General features: G+C 34.4%; 1 protein-coding gene across 1 annotated transcript in view; it reads left to right on the top strand.

Annotated features, from left to right (window-relative positions):
* The window catches only part of LOC139499996 (uncharacterized), a 37,872-nt gene that overhangs the window by 4,037 nt on the left and 11,394 nt on the right, over positions 1–22,441 (top strand). The window contains exons 2-8 of the mRNA XM_071288686.1: positions 795–964; positions 1,725–1,856; positions 10,149–10,314; positions 11,639–11,718; positions 15,183–15,234; positions 16,423–16,532; positions 20,074–20,292. Of these exons, the coding sequence (XP_071144787.1) occupies positions 799–964; positions 1,725–1,856; positions 10,149–10,314; positions 11,639–11,718; positions 15,183–15,234; positions 16,423–16,532; positions 20,074–20,292 (925 nt within the window). The 5' untranslated portion in view covers positions 795–798. The remainder of the gene's footprint in view (positions 1–794; positions 965–1,724; positions 1,857–10,148; positions 10,315–11,638; positions 11,719–15,182; positions 15,235–16,422; positions 16,533–20,073; positions 20,293–22,441) is intronic.

The following is a 22,441-nucleotide window of genomic DNA, read 5'->3' as shown; positions in this document are numbered from 1 at the left end:
CTTGCCCAAACTGTTCATGCTTCAACCACTGCTGATCATCTTCAAACTTTGTAGTGACTGCTTTCAGCACCTTAAAGATTATGTCACTTGTCCTATCAGGCTGCCCTCAGTGAAGCATTTCATTTGTAAACTTTTTTGTTATAAATGAGGCCATTAGTTTCTCAATTGAATTGTTTTATATTTTTCATGTCATCGACTTATATGGATGACTATACAGTATGTTTTTTTTCATTTTTGAAGGCAATATGGTTGCCTATAGTAATTGCTTATATTTACTTCATTTGCACCTTTTCATAGTTGTCTCATTGGCAGTCATACCACATTTCGTAATTTTTATAATCACAGTCTGAAAATGATTCTCTTTGAATTTGCTGAACATGTAAGTAAGGGAAATTATTTTTGAGACATTGATACTAAATCCTTGAACCCTCAAGTTAAAAGAAAAAATATCTCATATAGCATTACAGTATAATATATCCCACAGAATAGCATGCAATAAATTCCAATATTGCACTAGTGCAATAAATCTTTAAAATTAATGACGTCATCAACGACAAAATCTTAGTTTAAACCAATTTTTGCTTTCAATTATTATATTGCTATACAATAAAAGGGTTATTGCATGAATATTGGGGAATATTGTCCCTCGTAGAACATATATTGAACTTGCACGCTCGTGCAATATAAAATTATACTTGGGACAATATTCCCCAATATCCATGCAATAACCCTATAATATCAAAGGTAAAAAAAGTTGTGTAAAGATTTATAATTTTTATTTTATGGATTTTTAGGGCAATGAATGCTTTTTGGTGTGTTTTTTGCTCAACATGTTTGCTCGGTCACTGTATAGTGTGTCTTCCTATCAGTTGTGGTGATGGCTATATACAAAGATATTTTCGGACAGAACAGACAGAAAGTCACTATATTTGCTGCAGAATTCTGACAGAGAATTGTCAACTAGGTAATACATTTAAATATTTTTTGTATATGTTAGGTGTTTGTCTAGATATAAGCAGGCAATTCCATAAAAAGAACACAAGTTGATACAATTTGATTGTATGAGATGCATACATCTGTCCAATGATGAACTGGGTTAGGGACCAGCTGTAAACTCTTGTAAAGATCCTGACTTCTACAGGCAACCTGGTATTATGCTTTGATATAACGGAAGGTTGATAATTCCTTCCTTGATGCATCAGCTAAAACTAAAGCGTCACTGATGACAAATGGATGAGTCTTATGTAGTCGCAATGTGCGTCTGGCATACTTAATTATAATCCTGGTACTTTTGATAACTATTGGGAAAGGCACATAAAGAATGTTGGGGGTTTAAAAATGTACGAGAGCGCTCAATCCTGCCCCCATAACCTGGGACATTAATGTGTAACAGCACAACATAAGAACAGATTATGAAAATTAGTAATGTTTGTACCTGCCACTTTCTATTTACAACCTGGTTTTTTTTTCCATGATTCACCTGAAATTATTGTCTTTTATTAGATATTTCTTTTTAAACTGTATTACCTTACTTGCTAAACACTATTCTAAAGATGTGGATATATATATAATACAATTTCAAATCTAAATAAATGCCTAGATTTTAGCATATATAATAGAGTTATGACTTATACTCAAACTAAACTACAAATTTCATTATTTGTGGGATTTTAAGTCCAACAATAGAATAATTTGATTATCAGCTTTTGTTTCTTTATTTGAAGGATACAGAGTAAAGAAATGTACAGAAAATTTAGGAAAAGATTCCTGTGAAGAATGTCCTAAAGGACAGTATTTAGCAGATCGAACAAATTCAACGAATATACACCATTGTGTTCATTACAGTTGCTCATTAGGTAAATTAAAAAAAAAAAAAAGATGCACATTGAATTTGACTTTTCAAAATGTCTAACCATTTGAACAATATAATTTGGCAATGGTGGAGCCAGAAATTTTCATAAGTGGGGGCCCACTGCCTGCCTAAAAGCTTGCCCGCTCCAGTCATGCTTCAGTGATTCCCTATTTTGTAATCAACTAACAAACTTGAATACTTCTATGTATCAACATTAAATCTGAACAAAAAAAAACTGAATTATCTCCCCTTTTCTTGATAAAACACAGATTAACTTGGAAAAAGTCACTTACATTTACATATTAGTCTATCATATTTAAATTCAATTATAAATGCCATCCTTTTAAATCCAGAGTTTTTCCTAAATTCTAGATTAGAAACCTTTTCAGACTTTGGAAATTTTAAAAGGGGAGATAATCCAATAAATTTTAAAAATTGACAGTTTTTATAGATATAGGAGAATGCGGTATGAGTGCGATGAGAAAACTCTTCATCCAAGTCACAATTTATAAAAGTAAGCCATTATTATTCATTTATACTATATTCCATTTCAACTAAATTATATCTGTCTAACATGTCTAAGAAATTGTTTAAACGAATTGAAATTGTCATACAAATAATATGCAACATTATAGGATAGTGAGAGTGAGACCCTTTCTTCACTTATAATTTAAATGAATTAATTAAATATATTCAGTTAAATGCAATTTATGAGTGAGTAAGTGGTACGGAAATAGAAACAAATTGATAGGTAAAACAACAAAACAGGATATATTACATGTCATAATAAGGATCGGATAATATGAATTCTAACATTATTAGGAAGTTTGACAGAACATACCAACTCCTGACCTTTCTCTAAAACATAGATGTAATAACAATGAAACCTGTTTAGGCCAGCCTCATTTTTAATCTGCCTGTCCCATTTTTGTCATATATTAAGCTATTTTCACATTTGAAATTTTAATTATTTCATATTTTGTCGTGGCACAGCATTTTTAGCTCACCTGGCCCGAAGGGCCAAGTGAGCTTTTCCCATCACTTGGCGTCCGGCTTCGTCCGGCGTCCGGCGTCGCTAACTTTTACAAAAATCTTCTCCTCTGAAACTACTGGTCTAAATTTAACCAAACTTGGTCACAATCATCATTGGGGTATCTAGTTTAAAAAATGTGTCCGGTGACCCGGTCATTTAACCAAGATGGCCGCCACGGCTAAATATAGAACATAGGGGTAAAATGCAGTTTTTGGCTTATAACTCAAAAACCAAAGCATTAAGGGCAAATCTGACATGGGGTAAAATTGTTTATCTGGTCAAGATCTATCTGCCCTGAAATTTTTAGATGAATCGGACAACCGGTTGTTGGGTTGCCGCCCCTGAATTGGTAATTTTATGGAAATTTTGCTGTTTTTTGGTTATCATCATGAATATTATTATAGATAGAGATAAACTGTAAACAGCAATAATGTTCAGCAAAGTAAGATTTACAAATAAGTCAACATGACCGAAATGGTCAGTTGACCCCTTTAGGAGTTATTGCCCTTTATAGTCAATTTTTAACCATTTTTGTAAATCTTAGTAATCTTTTACAAAAATTTTCTCCTCTGAAACTACTAGGCTAAATTAATCCAAACTTGGCCACAATCATCTTTAGGGTATGTAGTTTAAAAATGTGTCTGATGACCCGGCCATCCAACCAAGATGGCCGCCAAGGCTAAATATAGAACATAGGGGTAAAATGCAGTTTTTGGCTTATAACTCAAAAATCAAAGCATTTAGAGTAAATCTGACGGAGATAAATTGTATATCATGTCAAGATCTATCTGCCCCGAAATTTTCAGATGGATCTGACAACCAGTTGTTGGGTTGCTGCCCCTAAATTGGTAATTTTAAGGAAATTTTGCCGTTTTTAGCTCACCTGGCCCGAAAAGCCAAGTGAGCTTTTCCCATCACTTTGCGTCCGGCGTCGTCCGGCGTCTGTGGTCGTTGTTGTTAACTTTTACAAAAATCTTCTCTTCTGAAACTGTTAGGCCAAATTAAACCAAACTTGTCCACAATCATCATTGGGGTATCTTGTTTAAAAAATGTGTCCGGTGACCCGGCCAACCAACCAAGATGGCCGCCATGGCTAAAAATAGAACATAGGGGGTAAAATGCAGTTTTTGGCTCATAACTCAAAAACCAAAGCATTTAGAGCAAATCTGATAGGAAGTAAATTTGTTGATCTGGTCACGATCTATCTGCCCTGGAATTTTCAGATGAATCGGATAATCGGATGTTAGGTTGTTGCCCCTGAATTGGTAATTTTAAGGAAATTTTGCTGTTTTTGGTTATTATCTTGAATATTATTATAGATAGAGATAAACTGTAAACAGCAATAATGTTCAGCAAAGTAAGATCTACAAATAAATCAGCATGATCAAAATTGTTAGAGGACCCCTTAAGGAGTTATTGCCCTTAATAGTCAATATTGAACAACTTTTCGTCATTTTTGTAACTTGTATAAAAATCATTTCTAAAACTACTTGGCCACAATCATAATACTAGGGTATCTTTTTAAAAAAAAAGTGTCTAATGACCCCGCCTACCAACGAAGATGGCCAACATCTGTAAACACATTAACAGGTGAGCGACACAGGCTCTTGAGAGCCTCTAGTTTTGTTATTATCTTGAATATTATTATAGATAGAGATAAACTGTAAACAGCAATAATATTCAGCAAAGTGAGATCTAGTAATAAGTCAACATGACCAAAATGGTCAGTTGACCACTTTAGGAGTTATTGCCCTTTATAGTCAGTTTTTAACCATTTTTCGTAAATCTTAATAATCTTTTAGAAAAATCTTCTCCTGAAACTATTGGGCCAAATTTAAACCAAACTTAGCCATAATCATCATTGGGGTATCTAGTTAAAAAAATGTGTCCAGTAACTCGGTCAACAAACCAAGATGGCTGCCATGGCTAAAAATAGAACATGGGGGTAAAATGCAGTTTTTGGCTTATAACTCAAACACCAAAGCATTAAGAGCAAATCTGACAGGAAGTAAAATTGTTGATCAGGTCACGATCTATCTGCCCTGGAATTTTCAGATGAATCGGATAATCGGTTGTTAGGTTGCTGCCCCTGAATTGGTAATTTTGAGGAAATTTTGCTGTTTTTTTTGTTATTATAATTATATTATTATAGATAGAGATAAACTGTAAACAGCAATAATGTACAGCAAAGTAAGAACTAAAAATAAGTCACTATGACCAAAATAGTCAATTGACCACCTACGGAGTTATTGCCCTTCATTCAATTTTTAACAATTTTCTTAAAATTTGAAGATTTTCAATAACATTTTCCACAGAAAGTACTGTTATAGATAGAGATAATTGTAAGCAGCAAGAATGTTTAGTAATGTAAGATCTACAAACACATCACCATCACCAAAACACAATTTTGTCATGAATCCATCTGTGTCCATTGTTTAATATTCACATAGACCAAGGTGAGCGACACAGGCTCTTTAGAGCCTCTAGTTTGTTATTATCTTGAATATTATTATATATAGAGATAAACTATAAACAGCAATAATGTACAGCAAAGAAAGACCTAAAAATAAGTCAACATGACCAAAATGGTCAATTGACCCCCTAAGGAGTTATTGTCCTTTATAGTCAATTTTGTAAGCAGCAAGAATGTTCAGTAAAGTAAGATCTACAAACGCATCACCATCACCAAAACACAATTTTGTCATGAATCCATCTGTGTGTCCTTCGTTTATAATATGCACATAGACCAAGGTGAGCGACACAGCCTCTAGTTAATAATACCCAACTAAATGGTATGGGATTTACTCATTGTTGAAGGCAAAAGAAGACATATTATTGACAATCATACCATATCTCCTTAATTAAACAAACATCAATTATCAACTCATGATCCAAAGAGCCAAACTTAGTGGTACAGGCCCAAACATGGTGACCATATATAAGATATGTACTTTGTCAGATAGAAATCAACTGTATGCAAGTGCACATATACATGTACATGTATCAGACTTTGATTAATACTGGAACATTCAAATTCAAATAAAAGATGAATTTTGGTCTGTTTTGGAAAGGTTTTTATAACAAGTCAATTTGCAAACAGTAACTGACTTTCCGTTTGGAGATTTTTTCAACCCGAATTAGGTTAACAGATTGATCAATATTCATTTGCATATGGTCCTGGTCGATTTCTATCTGACACATATAGTCCTGGTCGATTTCTATCTGACACATATAGTCCTGGTCGATTTCTATCTGACACATATGGTCCTGGTCGATTTCTATCTGACACATATAGTCCTGGTCGATTTCTATCTGACACATATGGTCCTGGTCGATTTCTATCTGACACATATAGTCCTGGTCGATTTCTATCTGACACATATGGTCCTGGTCGATTACTATCTGACACATATGGTCCTGGTCGATTTCTATCTGTTACATATGGTCCTGGTCGATTTCTATCTGACACATATGGTCCTGGTCGATTTCTATCTGACACATATGGTCCTGGTCGATTTCTATCTGACACATATGGTCCTGGTCGATTTCTATCTGACACATATGGTCCTGGTTGATTTCTATCTGACACATAAGGTCCTGGTCGATTTCTATCTGACACATAAGGTCCTGGTCGATTTCTATCTGACACATATGGTCCTGGTCGATTTCTATCTGACACATATGGTCCTGGTTGATTTCTATCTGACACATAAGGTACTGGTCGATTTCTATCTGACACATAAGGTCCTGGTCGATTTCTATCTGACACATATGGTCCTGGTCGATTTCTATCTGACACATATGGTACTGGTCGATTTCTATCTGACACATATAGTCCTGGTCGATTTCTATCTGACACATATGGTCCTGGTCGATTTCTATCTGACACATATGGTCCTGGTCGATTTCTATCTGACACATATGGTCCTGGTCGATTTCTTATCTGTTACATATGGTCCTGGTCGATTTCTATCTGACACATAAGGTCCTGGTCGATTTCTATCTGACACATATGGTCCTGGTCGATTTCTATCTGACACATAAGGTACTGGTCGATTTCTATCTGACACATAAGGTCCTGGTCGATTTCTATCTGACACATATAGTCCTGGTTGATTTCTATCTGACACATATGGTCCTGGTTGATTTCTATCTGACACATAAGGTCCTGGTCGATTTCTATCTGACACATATGATCCTGGTAGATTTCTATCTGACACATATGGTCCTGGTCGATTTCTATCTGACACATATGGTCCTGGTTGATTTCTATCTGACACATAAGGTCCTGGTCGATTTCTATCTGACACATATGATCCTGGTCGATTTCTATCTGACACATATGGTCCTGGTCGATTACTATCTGATACATAAGGTCCTGGTCGATTTCTATCTGACACATATGGTCCTGGTCGATTACTATCTGACACATATGGTCCTGGTCGATTTCTATCTGACACATATGGTCCTGGTCGATTTCTATCTGACACATATGGTCCTGGTCGATTTCTATCTGACACATATGGTCCTGGTCGATTTCTATCTGACACATATAGTCCTGGTCGATTTCTATCTGACACATATGGTCCTGGTCGATTTCTATCTGACACATATGGTCCTGGTCGATTTCTATCTGACACATAAGGTCCTGGTCGATTTCTATCTGACACATATAGTCCTGGTTGATTTCTATCTGACACATATGGTCCTGGTTGATTTCTATCTGACACATAAGGTCCTGGTCGATTTCTATCTGACACATATGATCCTGGTAGATTTCTATCTGACACATATGGTCCTGGTCGATTTCTATCTGACACATAAGGTACTGGTCGATTTCTATCTGACACATAAGGTCCTGGTCGATTTCTATCTGACACATATAGTCCTGGTTGATTTCTATCTGACACATATGGTCCTGGTTGATTTCTATCTGACACATAAGGTCCTGGTCGATTTCTATCTGACACATATGATCCTGGTAGATTTCTATCTGACACATATGGTCCTGGTCGATTTCTATCTGACACATATGGTCCTGGTTGATTTCTATCTGACACATAAGGTCCTGGTCGATTTCTATCTGACACATATGATCCTGGTAGATTTCTATCTGACACATATGGTCCTGGTCGATTACTATCTGACACATAAGGTCCTGGTCGATTTCTATCTGACACATATGGTCCTGGTCGATTACTATCTGACACATATGGTCCTGGTCGATTTCTATCTGACACATATGGTCCTGGTCGATTTCTATCTGACACATATGGTCCTGGTCGATTTCTATCTGACACATATAGTCCTGGTCGATTTCTATCTGACACATATGGTCCTGGTCGATTTCTATCTGACACATATAGTCCTGGTCGATTTCTATCTGACACATATGGTCCTGGTCGATTTCTATCTGACACATATTGTCCTGGTCGATTTCTATCTGACACATATGGTGCTGGTCGATTTCTATCTGACACATATGGTCCTGGTCGATTTCTATCTGACACATATGGTCCTGGTCGATTTCTATCTGACACATAAGGTCCTGGTCGATTTCTATCTGACACATATGGTCCTGGTCGATTTCTATCTGACACATATGGTCCTGGTCGATTTCTATCTGACACATATAGTCCTGGTCGATTTCTATCTGACACATATGGTCCTTGTCGATTTCTATCTGACACATAAGGTCCTGGTCGATTTCTATCTGACACATATGGTCCTGGTCGATTTCTATCTGTTACATATCGATTTCTATCTGACACATATGGTCCTGGTCGATTTCTATCTGACACATATGGTCCTGGTCGATTTCTATCTGACACATATGGTCCTGGTCGATTTCTATCTGACACATATGGTCCTGGTCGATTTCTATCTGACACATATGGTCCTGGTCGATTTCTATCTGACACATAAGGTCCTGGTCGATTTCTATCTGACACGTATGGTCCTGGTCGATTTCTATCTGACACGTATGGTCCTGGTCGATTTCTATCTGACACGTAAGGTCCTGGTCGATTTCTATCTGACACATATGGTCCTGGTCGATTTCTATCTGACACATATGGTCCTGGTCGATTTCTATCTGACACATATAGTCCTGGTCGATTTCTATCTGACACATATGGTCCTGGTCGATTTCTATCTGACACATAAGGTCCTGGTCGATTTCTATCTGACACATATGGTCCTGGTCGATTTCTATCTGTTACATATGGTCCTGGTCGATTTCTATCTGACACATATGATCCTGGTCGATTTCTATCTGACACATATGGTCCTGGTCGATTTCTATCTGACACATATGGTCCTGGTCGATTACTATCTGACACATATGGTCCTGGTCGATTTCTATCTGACACATATGGTCCTGGTCGATTTCTATCTGACACATATGGTCCTGGTCGATTACTATCTGACACATATGGTCCTGGTCGATTTCTATCTGACACATAAGGTCCTGGTCGATTTCTTATCCGACACATATGGTCCTGGTCGATTTCTATCTGACACATATGGTCCTGGTCGATTTCTATCTGACACATATGGTCCTGGTCGATTTCTATCTGACACATATGATCCTGGTCGATTTCTATCTGACACATATGGTCCTGGTCGATTTCTATCTGACACATATGGTCCTGGTCGATTTCTATCTGACACATAAGGTCCTGGTCGATTTCTATCTGACACATATGGTCCTGGTCGATTACTATCTGACACATAAGGTCCTGGTCGATTTCTATCTGACGTATATGGTCCTGGTCGATTTCTTATCTGACACATATGGTCCTGGTCGATTTCTATCTGACACATATGGTCCTGGTCGATTTCTATCTGACACATATGGTCCTGGTCGATTTCTATCTGACACATAAGGTCCTGGTCGATTTCTATCTGACACATATGGTCCTGGTCGATTTCTATCAGACACATAAGGTCCTGGTCGATTTCTATCTGACACATATGGTCCTGGTCGATGTCTATCTGACACATATGGTCCTGGTCGATGTCTATCTGACACATATGGTCCTGGTCGATGTCTATCTGACACATATGGTCCTGGTCGATGTCTATCTGACACATATGGTCCTGGTCGATGTCTATCTGACACATATGGTCCTGGTCGATTTCTATCTGACACATATGGTCCTGGTCGATTTCTATCTGACACATATAGTCCTGGTCGATTTCTATCTGACACATATGGTCCTGGTCGATTTCTAACTGACACAGCTCTATTTATTTTTTCAGAATCGAAACAAGTAGACTACTTAACACAGACAGGGTGTCATAAACCCTGTATATGTAATACAGACCTCAACTTTTATGGTTTTGATAGTTGTAATTGTTTGCCATTTAATGGAGAATGTATACCTGGAACAGTATTAGCTCTAAATGGATCCTGTCTTACAGCTGAGTAAGTAACATGTAGGGGTTTATCTGGTTGGTGATACATGTTTAGAGTTGTATGTTTTGTCTTTGATTTCTTTATAAATATATGGCTTTTTCTATACCACATCTGTATTACCCCTTGACTCCAATATAATACCAATACAGTGGCAGATCCAGCAATTTTAAAAAGGGGGTCCCAACTAAGGATAAAGGGGGGTTCCAGCTATATGTCCCCATTCAAATGCATTGATCAGCCAAAAAAAGGGGTGTTCCAACCCCCAGACACCCAAACAAAAACATGAATACACATTTTTAAAATTAACATATAAACAGTCATTATGCGTTTACTTTACTACATTGGTTAGAGGTATAGGGGGAGGGTTGAGATCTCACAAACATGTTTAACCCCGCCGCATTTTTGCGCCTGTCCCAAGTCAGGAGCCTCTGGCCTTTGTTAGTCTTGTATTATTTTAATTTTAGTTTCTTGTGTACAATTTGGAAATTAGTATGGCGTTCATTATCACTGGACTAGTATATATTTGTTCAGGGGCCAGCTGAAGGACGCCTCAGGGTGCGGGAATTTCTCGCTACATTGAAGACCTGTTGGTGACCCTCTGCTGTTGTTTTTTATTTGGTCGGGTTGTTGTCTATTTGACACATTCCCCATTTCCATTCTCAATTTTTATTGACAAAGCATTAAGTCTTTTGGAAGCCCCTGTGACCTGGAGGAAATTGCGAATGGGTTTTCTAATTCTTAATCATGTTTATAGACCTAGGGTATGGGAGACAACTCCTCATAATATGTTTAATGTTTCTGGAAGAGGAAGTTTGAACCAGTTATTGAATAACAAATGTGTTGCCAGTAATTGCATTTCTTGTAAATCAGTAATAAGGACTTAGATAAAAAAACCAAAAAAAAAACCATCCATAATGTTTTATACAACAACGACACTGTATTTTAAGAGTGTTAAACAGTTAGTTATAAAAGCATAAACAAAAAAATATTGAAAATAATAAACATGGTATACATTAGTATGAAGGTCAAGTATAATAATAATGTATAATACAACTGCATTAAATGTTAAGAAAACAAAATTGTGGTCAATTGGAATATTCTGCATACTGTTTTATCGGAAATCTGTTTTTCGTTAAGTAATTTAATTCACATTTCACCTTTAACCTTTAACCATGTAATCCATGCAAATCAATTTCCAACAAATAGCGATGAATCCACATTATATTGATTATACAGTGAAATTTTCAAGACAAGATAAGTACTTTATAAATAGAATATTCTTTTTTTGCTTAACCATATCAATAATTGTACCTATAATTTTATATTTTTCTAGGGAAGCTGTAGCTGTAGAAAGTTTAACAAAACCTGAGATTTCAGTACATATTCCTATACCAATAGAGAAAACTACAGCAGGTATGCTACTTCCTTTTGATATGAATTCTAAAAGATGTGATTGTTAATATTATTCATTATTATTAGCTCACCTGGCCCAAAGGGCCAAATGAGCTTTTCTCATTTCTTGGCATTATCGTTAACTTTTACAAAATATTTTCTTCTGAAACTTCTGGGCCAAATGTAATCAAACTTGGCCACAATAGTCATTGGAGTATGTAGTTTAAAAACTGTGCTGGGTGACCCAGCATCCAACCAATATGGCCGCCATAGCTAAAAATGGAACATAGGGGTAAAATGTAGATTTTGGCTCATATCTCTGAAACCAATGCATTTAGAGCAAATCTGACTTGGTTAAATTGTTAATCAAGTCAAGATCTATCTGCTCTTCAATTTTAAGATGAATCAGACAACCGGTTGTTGGATTGCTGCCCCTGAATTGGTAATTTTTAAGGAAATTTTACCGTTTGATTATCATATCTTGATTATTTTTATAGATAGAGATAAACTGTAAACAGCAATAATGTTCAGCAATGTAAGATCTACAAATAAGTCAACGTGATCAAAATTGTCAGTTGACCCCTTAAGGAGTTATTGCCCTTTATAGTTAATTTTTAACAATTTTCATAAATTTTGTAAATTCTCTGTAAATTTTTACAAAATATTTTCCTAAGTGTTTCTAATGGGTCAAATTCATTATAGATAGCAAGATCATTCAGTAAAGTAAGAACTTCAAACACATCACCATCACCAAAACACAATTTTGTCACGAATCCATCTGTGTCCTTTGTTTAATATGCACATAGACCAAGGTGAGCAACACAGGCTCTTAAGAGCCTCTAGTGCCATTTTTTTGTGAGTTTCATGTTTACAGGTGAACCACAAATTTAAATGTCACAAAGTACAAATTTTCTACAGGCTTGTATGCAGACTTTTGCAACAATAAACTATAAAATCAAATACCCACGCAAATACAATGTTTCCATAATTTACAAAATTGGTACGAAATAAAGTGGTACCATGTGACTTTCACCAATGAACAAACACCTGTACTGCATGCGTAAGTTTTACAATTTCTTCATCTCCCAAAGTTTAGACATCATTCTAATTTGAACAAATACCTTTATAGACTCATTAGTGTTATATACATCCAGGCAGATGTAGTTCTGTTGAAACTGCAATAACAGTTTAATGGATAGATAAACAATTTACATGTAGCAGATATATTTTTGATTGAGCTTTAACCAAGTATGGCATGAAATGGTATAGAACCACTAATTCCGCCCGGTCAGAATGAACATACAATTATGTAGTACATATTAAAACAAAATAGTTCCTATGCATACTTGCATAGCTGTAACTTTGTCAATAATAGGTATCAAATGAAAGCAGAAGGACTTGGAATCACTGAAGAACCCTTTTTGGAAGATTTTTTGAATACAAAGGAAAGATATGAAATTTGAATAGGAGGGCATGTTTTATTTACCCTGTTGCTAAAATCAGAAATACCTGTTTTTAGTACTTCCAGACTTCCAATTTTCAATTAAAAGTATGTTGGATTTTTTAGCAGGATAACGTCTAGTTATTGAATTTTAAACCTGATACTTTTTGTTATCTATTAATCAGGTATTTCTAATACGTTCTCTTATTTATTTGTATTGTAGTCCTGTAATATTATGTTGTCATTTCAATGTTATATTTAACATCGCCATTAAAGTGCGAGGTTTGGCATGCCACAAAACCAAGTTCAACCCACCATTTTGTCCTTTAAAAATGTCCTGTACCAAGTCAGGAATATGGCCATTGTTATATCATTGTTCGTTTCTGTGTGTGTTACATTTTAATGTTGCGTCGTTTGTTTTCTCTTTTTTTTCAGTGTAAATTCACATTGCGATAAGATGTGTCACGGTAATTGTCTATCCCAAATTCATGTATTTGGTTTTGATGTTGTATTTGTTATTCTCGTGGGATTTTGTCTGATGCTTGGTCCGTTTCTGTGTGTGTTACATTTTAGTGTTGTGTCGTTGTTCTCTTATATCTAATGTGTTTCCCTCGGTTTTAGTTTGTTACCCCGATTTAGTTTTTTGTCCATGGATTTATGAGTTTTGAACAGTGGTATACTACTGTTGTCTTTATTTAAGATATGAAATGACTGTCGCTTTATTTGAACTTAAGACTAAATAGCTCTTAATGATGCTTGAAAATGCAGGATTTAAAATAGAAAGCAATTAGGCTATGAATTAATGGTTTTATTACATAAAAGGAATCAAGAACTCTAAATAATTCAGTAATTTGTATATAAACACAAACAATTTGCAGTCGTATATTGGTATCTGACATCGTTGTTGTCATCGCCAGCATCAGCTTTGTCCAAAGGCATTTGGTTTTCGCACAATAACTTTAGTATAAGTAAATAGGAATCTATGAATTCTAAACACAAGGTCTTTGACCACAAAAGGAAGGTTGGGATTGATTTTGGCCCCAACAATTTAGGAATTAAGGGCCAAAAGGGTCCAACATTAAACTTTGTTTGATTTCATCACAAATTTTAATATTTCGGTTCTTTGATATACTGAATCTACCCGTGTATTTAGCTTCTTAATTTTTGGTCCTGTTTTCAAATTGGTCTACATTAAGGTCCAAAGGGTACAAAATAAAACTTTGTTTGATTTTAACAAAAATTATTGGGGTTCTTTGATATGCTGAATCTGAACATGTCATGAACTTAGATTTTTTATTATGACCGGACCTAGTTCTCAAGTTGGTACAATTCAGGGTCCAAAATTACTTTTTGTTTGATTTCAACAAAAATTGAATATATGGAGTTCTTTGATATGCTGAATCTAACCATATATATTCAGATTTTTGATATTTGGGCCTAGTTATCAAATTGGTCCACAATGAGGTCTAACGGGTCGAAAAATTGAACTTTATTTGATTTCATCGAAATTTCTAATTCTTGGGGTTCTTTGATATGCTGAATCTAACCATGTATTTAGATTTTGGATATTGGACCATAAAAGGTATTAATTTACTAGTACAAATAAGACGATACGAGTCCAAAAACCATGAGGCTTGCACGTTAACCAAAAAATCGTGAACTCTGTCCTTTTATCACGTGACCAATGTCTTGACCTTAGAAGCCATTAAATTGTTTGCCGTCCACCTTTCATTTCACAAATTGTATTTCGCACGCCTATATAGTTTTTTGCTGACGTAATTTGTTAAGCATTTCCGGTTCAGAAAGGTTTCACATTATAAAACTGGTACCCGCTTGTAATAACCTACTTTCAAGGAACATAGTGAAGTAGCCAGCAAGGGACCAGCTTATCAGATCATGTGGAAATTTTAACTCTTAACATAACTGACTGTTTGGTCAATGCTTGTAAATAACACTGCATTGTTTATTTTACAACAACGATTGACTAATCTGATTGATCAGTCTATTCATAATATCTCAAATATTTTATCATTTTTTTCTTTAGGCAATAAGACAGAAGATAACATATCAAATGATGGCAGTTTTAGTGACAAGAGGTAAGGTACTTTCTATTAGAAAACTGAATGGAGGGAGAATTTGTTTGTCCTGTTATTGATTTTTGTAACTTATTATATTTAAAAAGGAAGATGTGGTATGATTGCCAATGAAACAACTCTCCACATGTACATCAGAGACCAAAATGACACAGAAATTAACAACAATAGGTAACCATACAGCCTTCAACAATGAGCTAAGCCCATACTGCATAGTCAGCTATAAAAGGCCCCGATATGACAAATTGAATGTAAAACAATTCAAACGAGAAAACTACCGGCCTTATTCATATAAAAAATGAATGAAAAACAAATATGCAATACATAAACAAACAACAACTACTGACTAACAGGCTCCTGACTTTGGACAGGCACATATACATACATAATGTGGTGGGGTCCAATATGTTAGCAGGATCCCAACCCTCCCCCTTACCTGGTCCAGTGGTATAACAGTTCTCTGTCATGTAAAAAGAACATTAACATGAGTATAAAAGGAGATATTGGGTATGCAACTATGAGATAGCAATCGAAAAAAACAAAAATGATTAAAGAAAACCTATTTAGGGAGCAATGTGCAGTCCTCTCCAAAGGACAAGTGTCTGTACAATTGTTTAAGCTCTAAAGTGTTGTAAAAGTTTTGACTGAATTTAACAGAGACTATCAATTATATCCAAATAGCACCAAATATTCAATATAACAAAAATTAACATCTCATAAGTCATTCAGTGACTAGGTTCCTGATATAGGACAATATGTGAACAGGTTAAATAAGTTTCTCTTGATCTGAATCGTCCCCCTCATAATCATAAATTTATTCTTTATACACAGCTAAGTGTTGATATATATGCCATGAGTCATGTACATATTCACAGGCAGGGTCTGGATGGGATCTGCAGAATATACAATAATGGCAAAAAATATAACATATAGAATTATAGAGTAACGAGCCAAAAAATATAACATATAGAGTAACGAGCCAAAAAATATAACATATAGAGTAACGAGCCAAAAAATATAAAGAAAAGAAATAATTGACAAAATTTATAAAGAACAAAAAAAATGGCTTAAAAAATTAAAGAATACAGAAATGGAGAACCTTAATCATGACCCTCTAATATACACATATATTATGAGATGTATAAAGTATTATAAATGTAATATGTATAAAAGATGGTTTTCTTTTTGCAGGTGGATTATTACAGGTTGTAGTTTAGGAGCTTTGGTTGTAATAATGGTTATAATTTGTTGTATCTGTCAATACAAAAGAAGTCGTCATAAAGAATCAAGTTTTATAGGAGGTAGGGATAAGCTAAGCTCGCTGGGCTTGTATATTTTTTCTTAGCAAATACAAATACATGTTAATTTAATATTTCCGACGATGAAACAATTTAAATACAGTTTTATATAACTGCAAAATATTTTGTGTTTGTATAATGGTATGATGTCGTCGTCGTCCAAAAACACATTTGATCCAGAAGATAACTTTAGTTTAAGTGAATACATCTCTATGAAATTTTATGAAAAGGTGTAATACCTCAAAAGGAAGGTTGGGATTTATTTTGGGGATGATGGTCCCTACCGTTTTGGAATTAGGGGCCCAAAAAAGGGCCCAAAAGAAGTATTTTTCTACTTTCATGATATCAACTTGTGTATAAGCATTTCAATTGCTCTGAAATTGTACCACAATGTTTAATACCACAGGTAGAAGTGTTACGGCCGAAATTACCTTTAAATTGTAGCCAACAAACACTTCCATCAGAAAAAAGTTCCGATTATGACACGGTGAAACAAGAAGTTTTGAAAGCTTATGAGCTAGTACCAGAAGCATATAGACAAAAATTTAGATCTCATAAAAAGTTCGATTCACAATCCTATGTGGAATTTGCTCGGGAAAAAGAAGATCTATTTGATAAATGGCTCACTTCAAAGATAAGATAACAATTTTGATAACCTAAGACAATTTAAAGGCGATTTCTGGCCGTAACAGAAATTGGGGGCTCGTCCGGGATTTCTTTTTGACCATTTCAAGTTTTAGTTTCTCCATCTCTAGTCTTTCCCTCATTTCAAGTTCTGCCTGTTTTAACTTAAATTCATCTTGTTTTAATTTAAATTCATCTTCTTTTTCTTTTATTTTCTCTATTTCCAACCTTTCCTTCATTTCAAGTTCTTTTATTTTTATTTTCTCTATCTACTTCATTTCTAGTTCTTTTAATTTAAGTTCATGTTCTAATTCAAGCTGTTTAAATTTAAAGGAGTCAACATTTTCGACCTTAAGTTCAAGAGCCTCTTCACCTAAAATTTCTGCTTCAACTAATTTGTCTATTACCAAATTTTTTATAATTTGTTTTCTCATAGATACCTTAAAATTCAATTTCAGATGTTTAGCAAGCAACACTAATTCCTCTTTCTTTAAATTATCAAACCCCTCCAGGTCTGGCGTTTTCAAAAATTTACCGGCATCAAATGCCATTAATGTAGAATTTTGTTGGCTAGTTATAATAAAAATTACTAAACAAATTTTGAATAAGATATTTTCAGTATCCCGGACAAGCCCCCAATTTCTGTTACGGCCGAAATCACCTTTAAATTGTAGCCAACAAAAGACACAAATCAATTATAAAAATTAACAATATTTATTATACAAAAGTTTACAAGAAGTATTACACAACTATTACTGTCAACTTAACTGTCAAAATATGAGTCCAATCTTTTATCTTTATCTGTATCCAGACATCTTCTTGTAATCCAATCTGAATATTACGTTCACTACTAAGGTCACAATCCAGTATGATGTTGTTTGTAGAATTAAAGTGTCAATCCAAATGCGGTGAATACTAATGTCTATCGATGTCTATGTCTAAGTGTGAGTGTTTAACTTTAGTGTCTGTATATATATAGTTGTCATGGAAGATTCTAGAACAGTCTATGATGGAACATCCTAGAAAGTTACAATAGAAGTTTCTAGTAAAATGTAGATCTTTATATAACGCATTTTTTATTAGGATCATTCTGGAAAGTTCCAATCATTCTGTAATTGTATAACCAGTATATTTTAGATGCAAGAATGTTAAAATGTGGAATTTGAATAATTGTTATAATTCAGTATTAGTTAAGATATTTAGCACTAGCTTAAGAAATAATTTACTTGATAAATAGTTAATATAAATCTTCACAATTTTAGATAAGTGTAAAGCAAATTATTATGTAATCCCCTGAGGCCTAAATAACAATAGAGAATTAAGGATTAGAGAAGTGCTATATATACAAAAGGGATTTCTTACTTTTTAAGATTTTAGGTTATGTCACAAAGACCTGATATTTGGGAAAATAGATAAAATAGCATTATTATGTAAATTAGATAAATGAGTATTAATGTTATGTAAATTGAATTATAAAATATACAATATATATATTAGTTGACCATGCAGTTTGGCAGACTTGCTTTATAGTCACCTATTGGACACTGGTGTTATAGACTTGGATTTATATTAGACATGCTGTTTTATTATGTCTCATGAACTTATGTGATTATTGTGATTATTGTGATTGATAAACTATACTGAATGCTGATTTAATAAACATTATATATTGAACTTTGAATCTGTGTTACATTAACATGTATTCATATAAAAGCTACCAGCTAGTTCCCCCAACCTAGCAAGATGAATAACCAGGTCAGGAACGTGCAATGTACTGGCCTTGGTTATAATTGTTCCAGTGATTTCTAAACTGCACAGTTCTAAGATTATTCTGTAAACAACTATCAGGCCACACAACACAAATCAGGCCAACATAAATAAATGCAATAATTACAATATCATAACAGAAGGTTTGGATTGATAATGGGGGTTATGGTCCCAAATGTGTAGGAATTTGGGGCCAAAATAAGTTTTTTTTTTTAGTTTTCAGTCAATAACTTTAAGTGTATAAATCTCTCTGAAATTTACCACAAGTTTCCATACTACAAAGGGATGGTTATAGGGTTGGGGTTTTGGTTCAAATCATCAAGCAATTAAGGACAAAAAAGGGGGAAAACAAGGGTTCTTCTGGTTAAAGACAATTTAGAAAATTTAAAAGCAGTAAAGGGGAGGTAATCCAATTAAAATTTAAAGATTACTGTTATATATATGGTTGATTACATGATTACCTCCCTTACACTGCTTGAAAATTATGTATTAAGAAATAATGATTGTCTTGAGATGTGTGGGGTAAGGGTGTTTATTTTTTCTCATTTCAGGAACCAGATATTAAAAAGAAATTTTTCTACAAATATTTTTTTTTGAGGGGATTAATATTCAACAGTATAGTGTATTGCTCAATAGCAAACAAAATATTTTTAAATTCATTAGACCACATTCGTTCTGTGTCAGAAACCTATTATGTGTCAATACTTAATCACAATAAAAAATTCAGAGCTGTATCAATCTCAATGTTCAGCACTGCGGTCATATAAAGTTGGGCCCTGCGGAGCATCTGGTTTTATTCTATAATTTACACATGGAACCTAACAATTTAGTTGTTTTGCATCTAACTAGATGTCTCTGAATTTTCAAAGAAATCAACATAGTTTCAGTGCGGAATGGTAGGAGGACCCCAAAATGAACTGTCACACAAAAATAGATAATCTCATTAATGTTTCATCACTATATAATAGCAGAGTAACTGTCGACTTTATTTGTATACCGGGTAAGTACAATTTGTAAAGCAAAAATATATTTGTACCTGTTTTTTGTACAATAGTTATAATGGTTGGCTGTTTGAAGAATAAGATAAGGTCCTAACAAATTATTTTCTATAAGATATATAATCACAATAAAATTTGTATTGTTTGTCTTTCAGATCCAACAACTCATATTAAAGTAGATAAAACAGAAATTAATGTACAAGAAGATAATATTAGAGAAAAACGTCCAGTGATTAAAAAGTCTTCCATTGAAACAATATCTTCCGATTCAGGAGTTTCTTCAGCTCAAACAAACTCCAAAGAATCTGTAAGCACAGATTCTGATAGGTCTTCTAGAAAAGTGGCAGCAATACACCCATATCACCATAGTGAAGGTAAATTTGTCTATTTACAAAATCTAAAGCAACTCACTAATTAACACAAATTTAGGTTAAAGTATCCAAATGAACCAATGTCTGTCTTTTTATGCATTTACATGCATGCTTCTCACAAGCTTATGTCTAGCTCACACATTCACAGATCACTTCCCTGGATCAACAGACGGACTAAATCTCACTGATGATCCCAGAAATGCAGTTTCCGTAGTTCGATACAGATCTAATACAGGGATACAGATGCACAAGGTTGTGACTACTGGGGTCTGTTGTTCAACTTGTCGTTAGTGCTAACGCGTTGTTAAAATTTCTTAATCATTCGATTAAATTTAATCATATGATTAGTGTGTTGTTCAACTTGTTGTTAATTTTAACGCTGTGTTAAAAAGGCTAAAACTGTCGTTAAACTTAATCCACCTCTTTGAGGTGTATTAAATTTTAATCATATGATTAAAGCATCTAAGATGGCTGCTGAACCAATGCAAAAATAAGCTTATCCTCGAAATATGAGATGTTTAAGATATATTTAGCTCCTGGAAAGAGATTTCAGCTATGAAAGAGCTTTAATTTTTGAAAGAAACACAATATGTTTGCTAGGAGTTGAGTTGACCCAAAAATTGGAAAGAGATTTGACAAGATTGGGCGAAGGATCGGACGCACTCATTAATTGGTCATTTGATAACAGAATGAAACTGCACATTTTGGCAGATTTCCGTTTGTTTTTTACCGCTCAGTGACGGTGTCATATGGTATTTTGAACCCCATGGTAAATTGACCCCGGGGTCAAAATACCGCTATGGTAAATTGAACCCCCCCTGTATGGAAAATTGAACCCCCATGGTAAATTGAACCCCCCTGTTTTTTTCATCCTAGATGAATATTAGAACATTTTACATTATTCTAAAGCTTATCATAGATTACAAAATCATTCATACAAGAAGGGAAGGTACATTTTCCATGCTTAATTAAAAGAAATATCTTTGCTTGGTATAAGTGCTCTGAAGTCTTTACCAACAAAATGTCATTCAAAATACTTATTAACACATTATAACTAGACCATATGTAGCTTGAATGCTTTAATTATTTGTAATTATAACATATGTATATATAAATATAAGGGTAGTTTTGATTTTCCATGGTAAAAAAGGGGGAGGGGGTCAAAATACCATGGCAAAGTAAAATTTTCAAAATATCTTTCCCAGCAAGTTAAATACATACAAACTACTTATTGGTGAATTGTAACTACATAAAAGAGTTAGAATTGCCAGATTTTTGGAAATTAAAGGTCTAGAGTAGGGGGTTCAATATACCACAAAGGGGGGGGGGGGGGGTCAAAATACCATGGCAAAGTAAAATTTTCAAAACAACTTTTCCAGCAAGTTAGATAGATGCAAACTACTTATTGGTGTATTCATACAACATAAAAGAGTTAGATTTGTCAGATTTGTTTAAATTAAAGGTCTAGAGTAGGGATTCAATATACCGCAGGGGGGTCAAAATACCATGGCAAAGTATAATTTTCAAAATATCTTTTCCAGCAAGTTAAATACATACAAACTACTTATTGGTGTATTCTAACTACATAAAACAGTTCGAATTGCCAGAATTTCTAAAATTAAAGGCCTAGAGTAGGGGTTCAATATACCGCAGGGGGGTCAAAATACCATGGCAAAGTAAAATTTTCAAAATAACTTTTCCAGCAAGTTTGATACATACAAACTACTTATTGGTGTATTCTAACTACATAAAAGAGTTAGAATTTCCAGTTTTTTTTAAATGAAAGGTCTAGAGTAGGGGGTTCAATATACTGCAGGGGGGTCAAAATACCATGGCAAAGGAAAATTTTCAAATTATCTTTTCCAGCAAGTTAAATACATACAAACTACTTATTTGTGTATTCTAACTACATAAAAGAGTTAGAATTGCCAGATTTTTGGAAATTAAAGGTCTAGAGTAGGGGGTTCAATATACCACAGGGGGGTCAAAATATCATGGAAAAGTAAAATTTTCAAAATTTCCTTTTCCAGCAAGTTTAGTACATACAAACTACTTATTGATGCATTCTAATTACATAAAAGAGTTAGATTTGCCAGATTTGTTTAAATTAAAGGTCTAGAGATAGGGTTCAATATACCGTAGGGGGGTCAAA

Source organism: Mytilus edulis, chromosome 13 (assembly GCF_963676685.1).
Source record: "Mytilus edulis chromosome 13, xbMytEdul2.2, whole genome shotgun sequence".
NCBI lineage: Eukaryota > Metazoa > Mollusca > Bivalvia > Mytilida > Mytilidae > Mytilus > Mytilus edulis.
The sequence above is the reverse complement of the archived record's forward strand: the minus strand, read 5'-3'. Positions and strand labels throughout refer to the sequence as shown.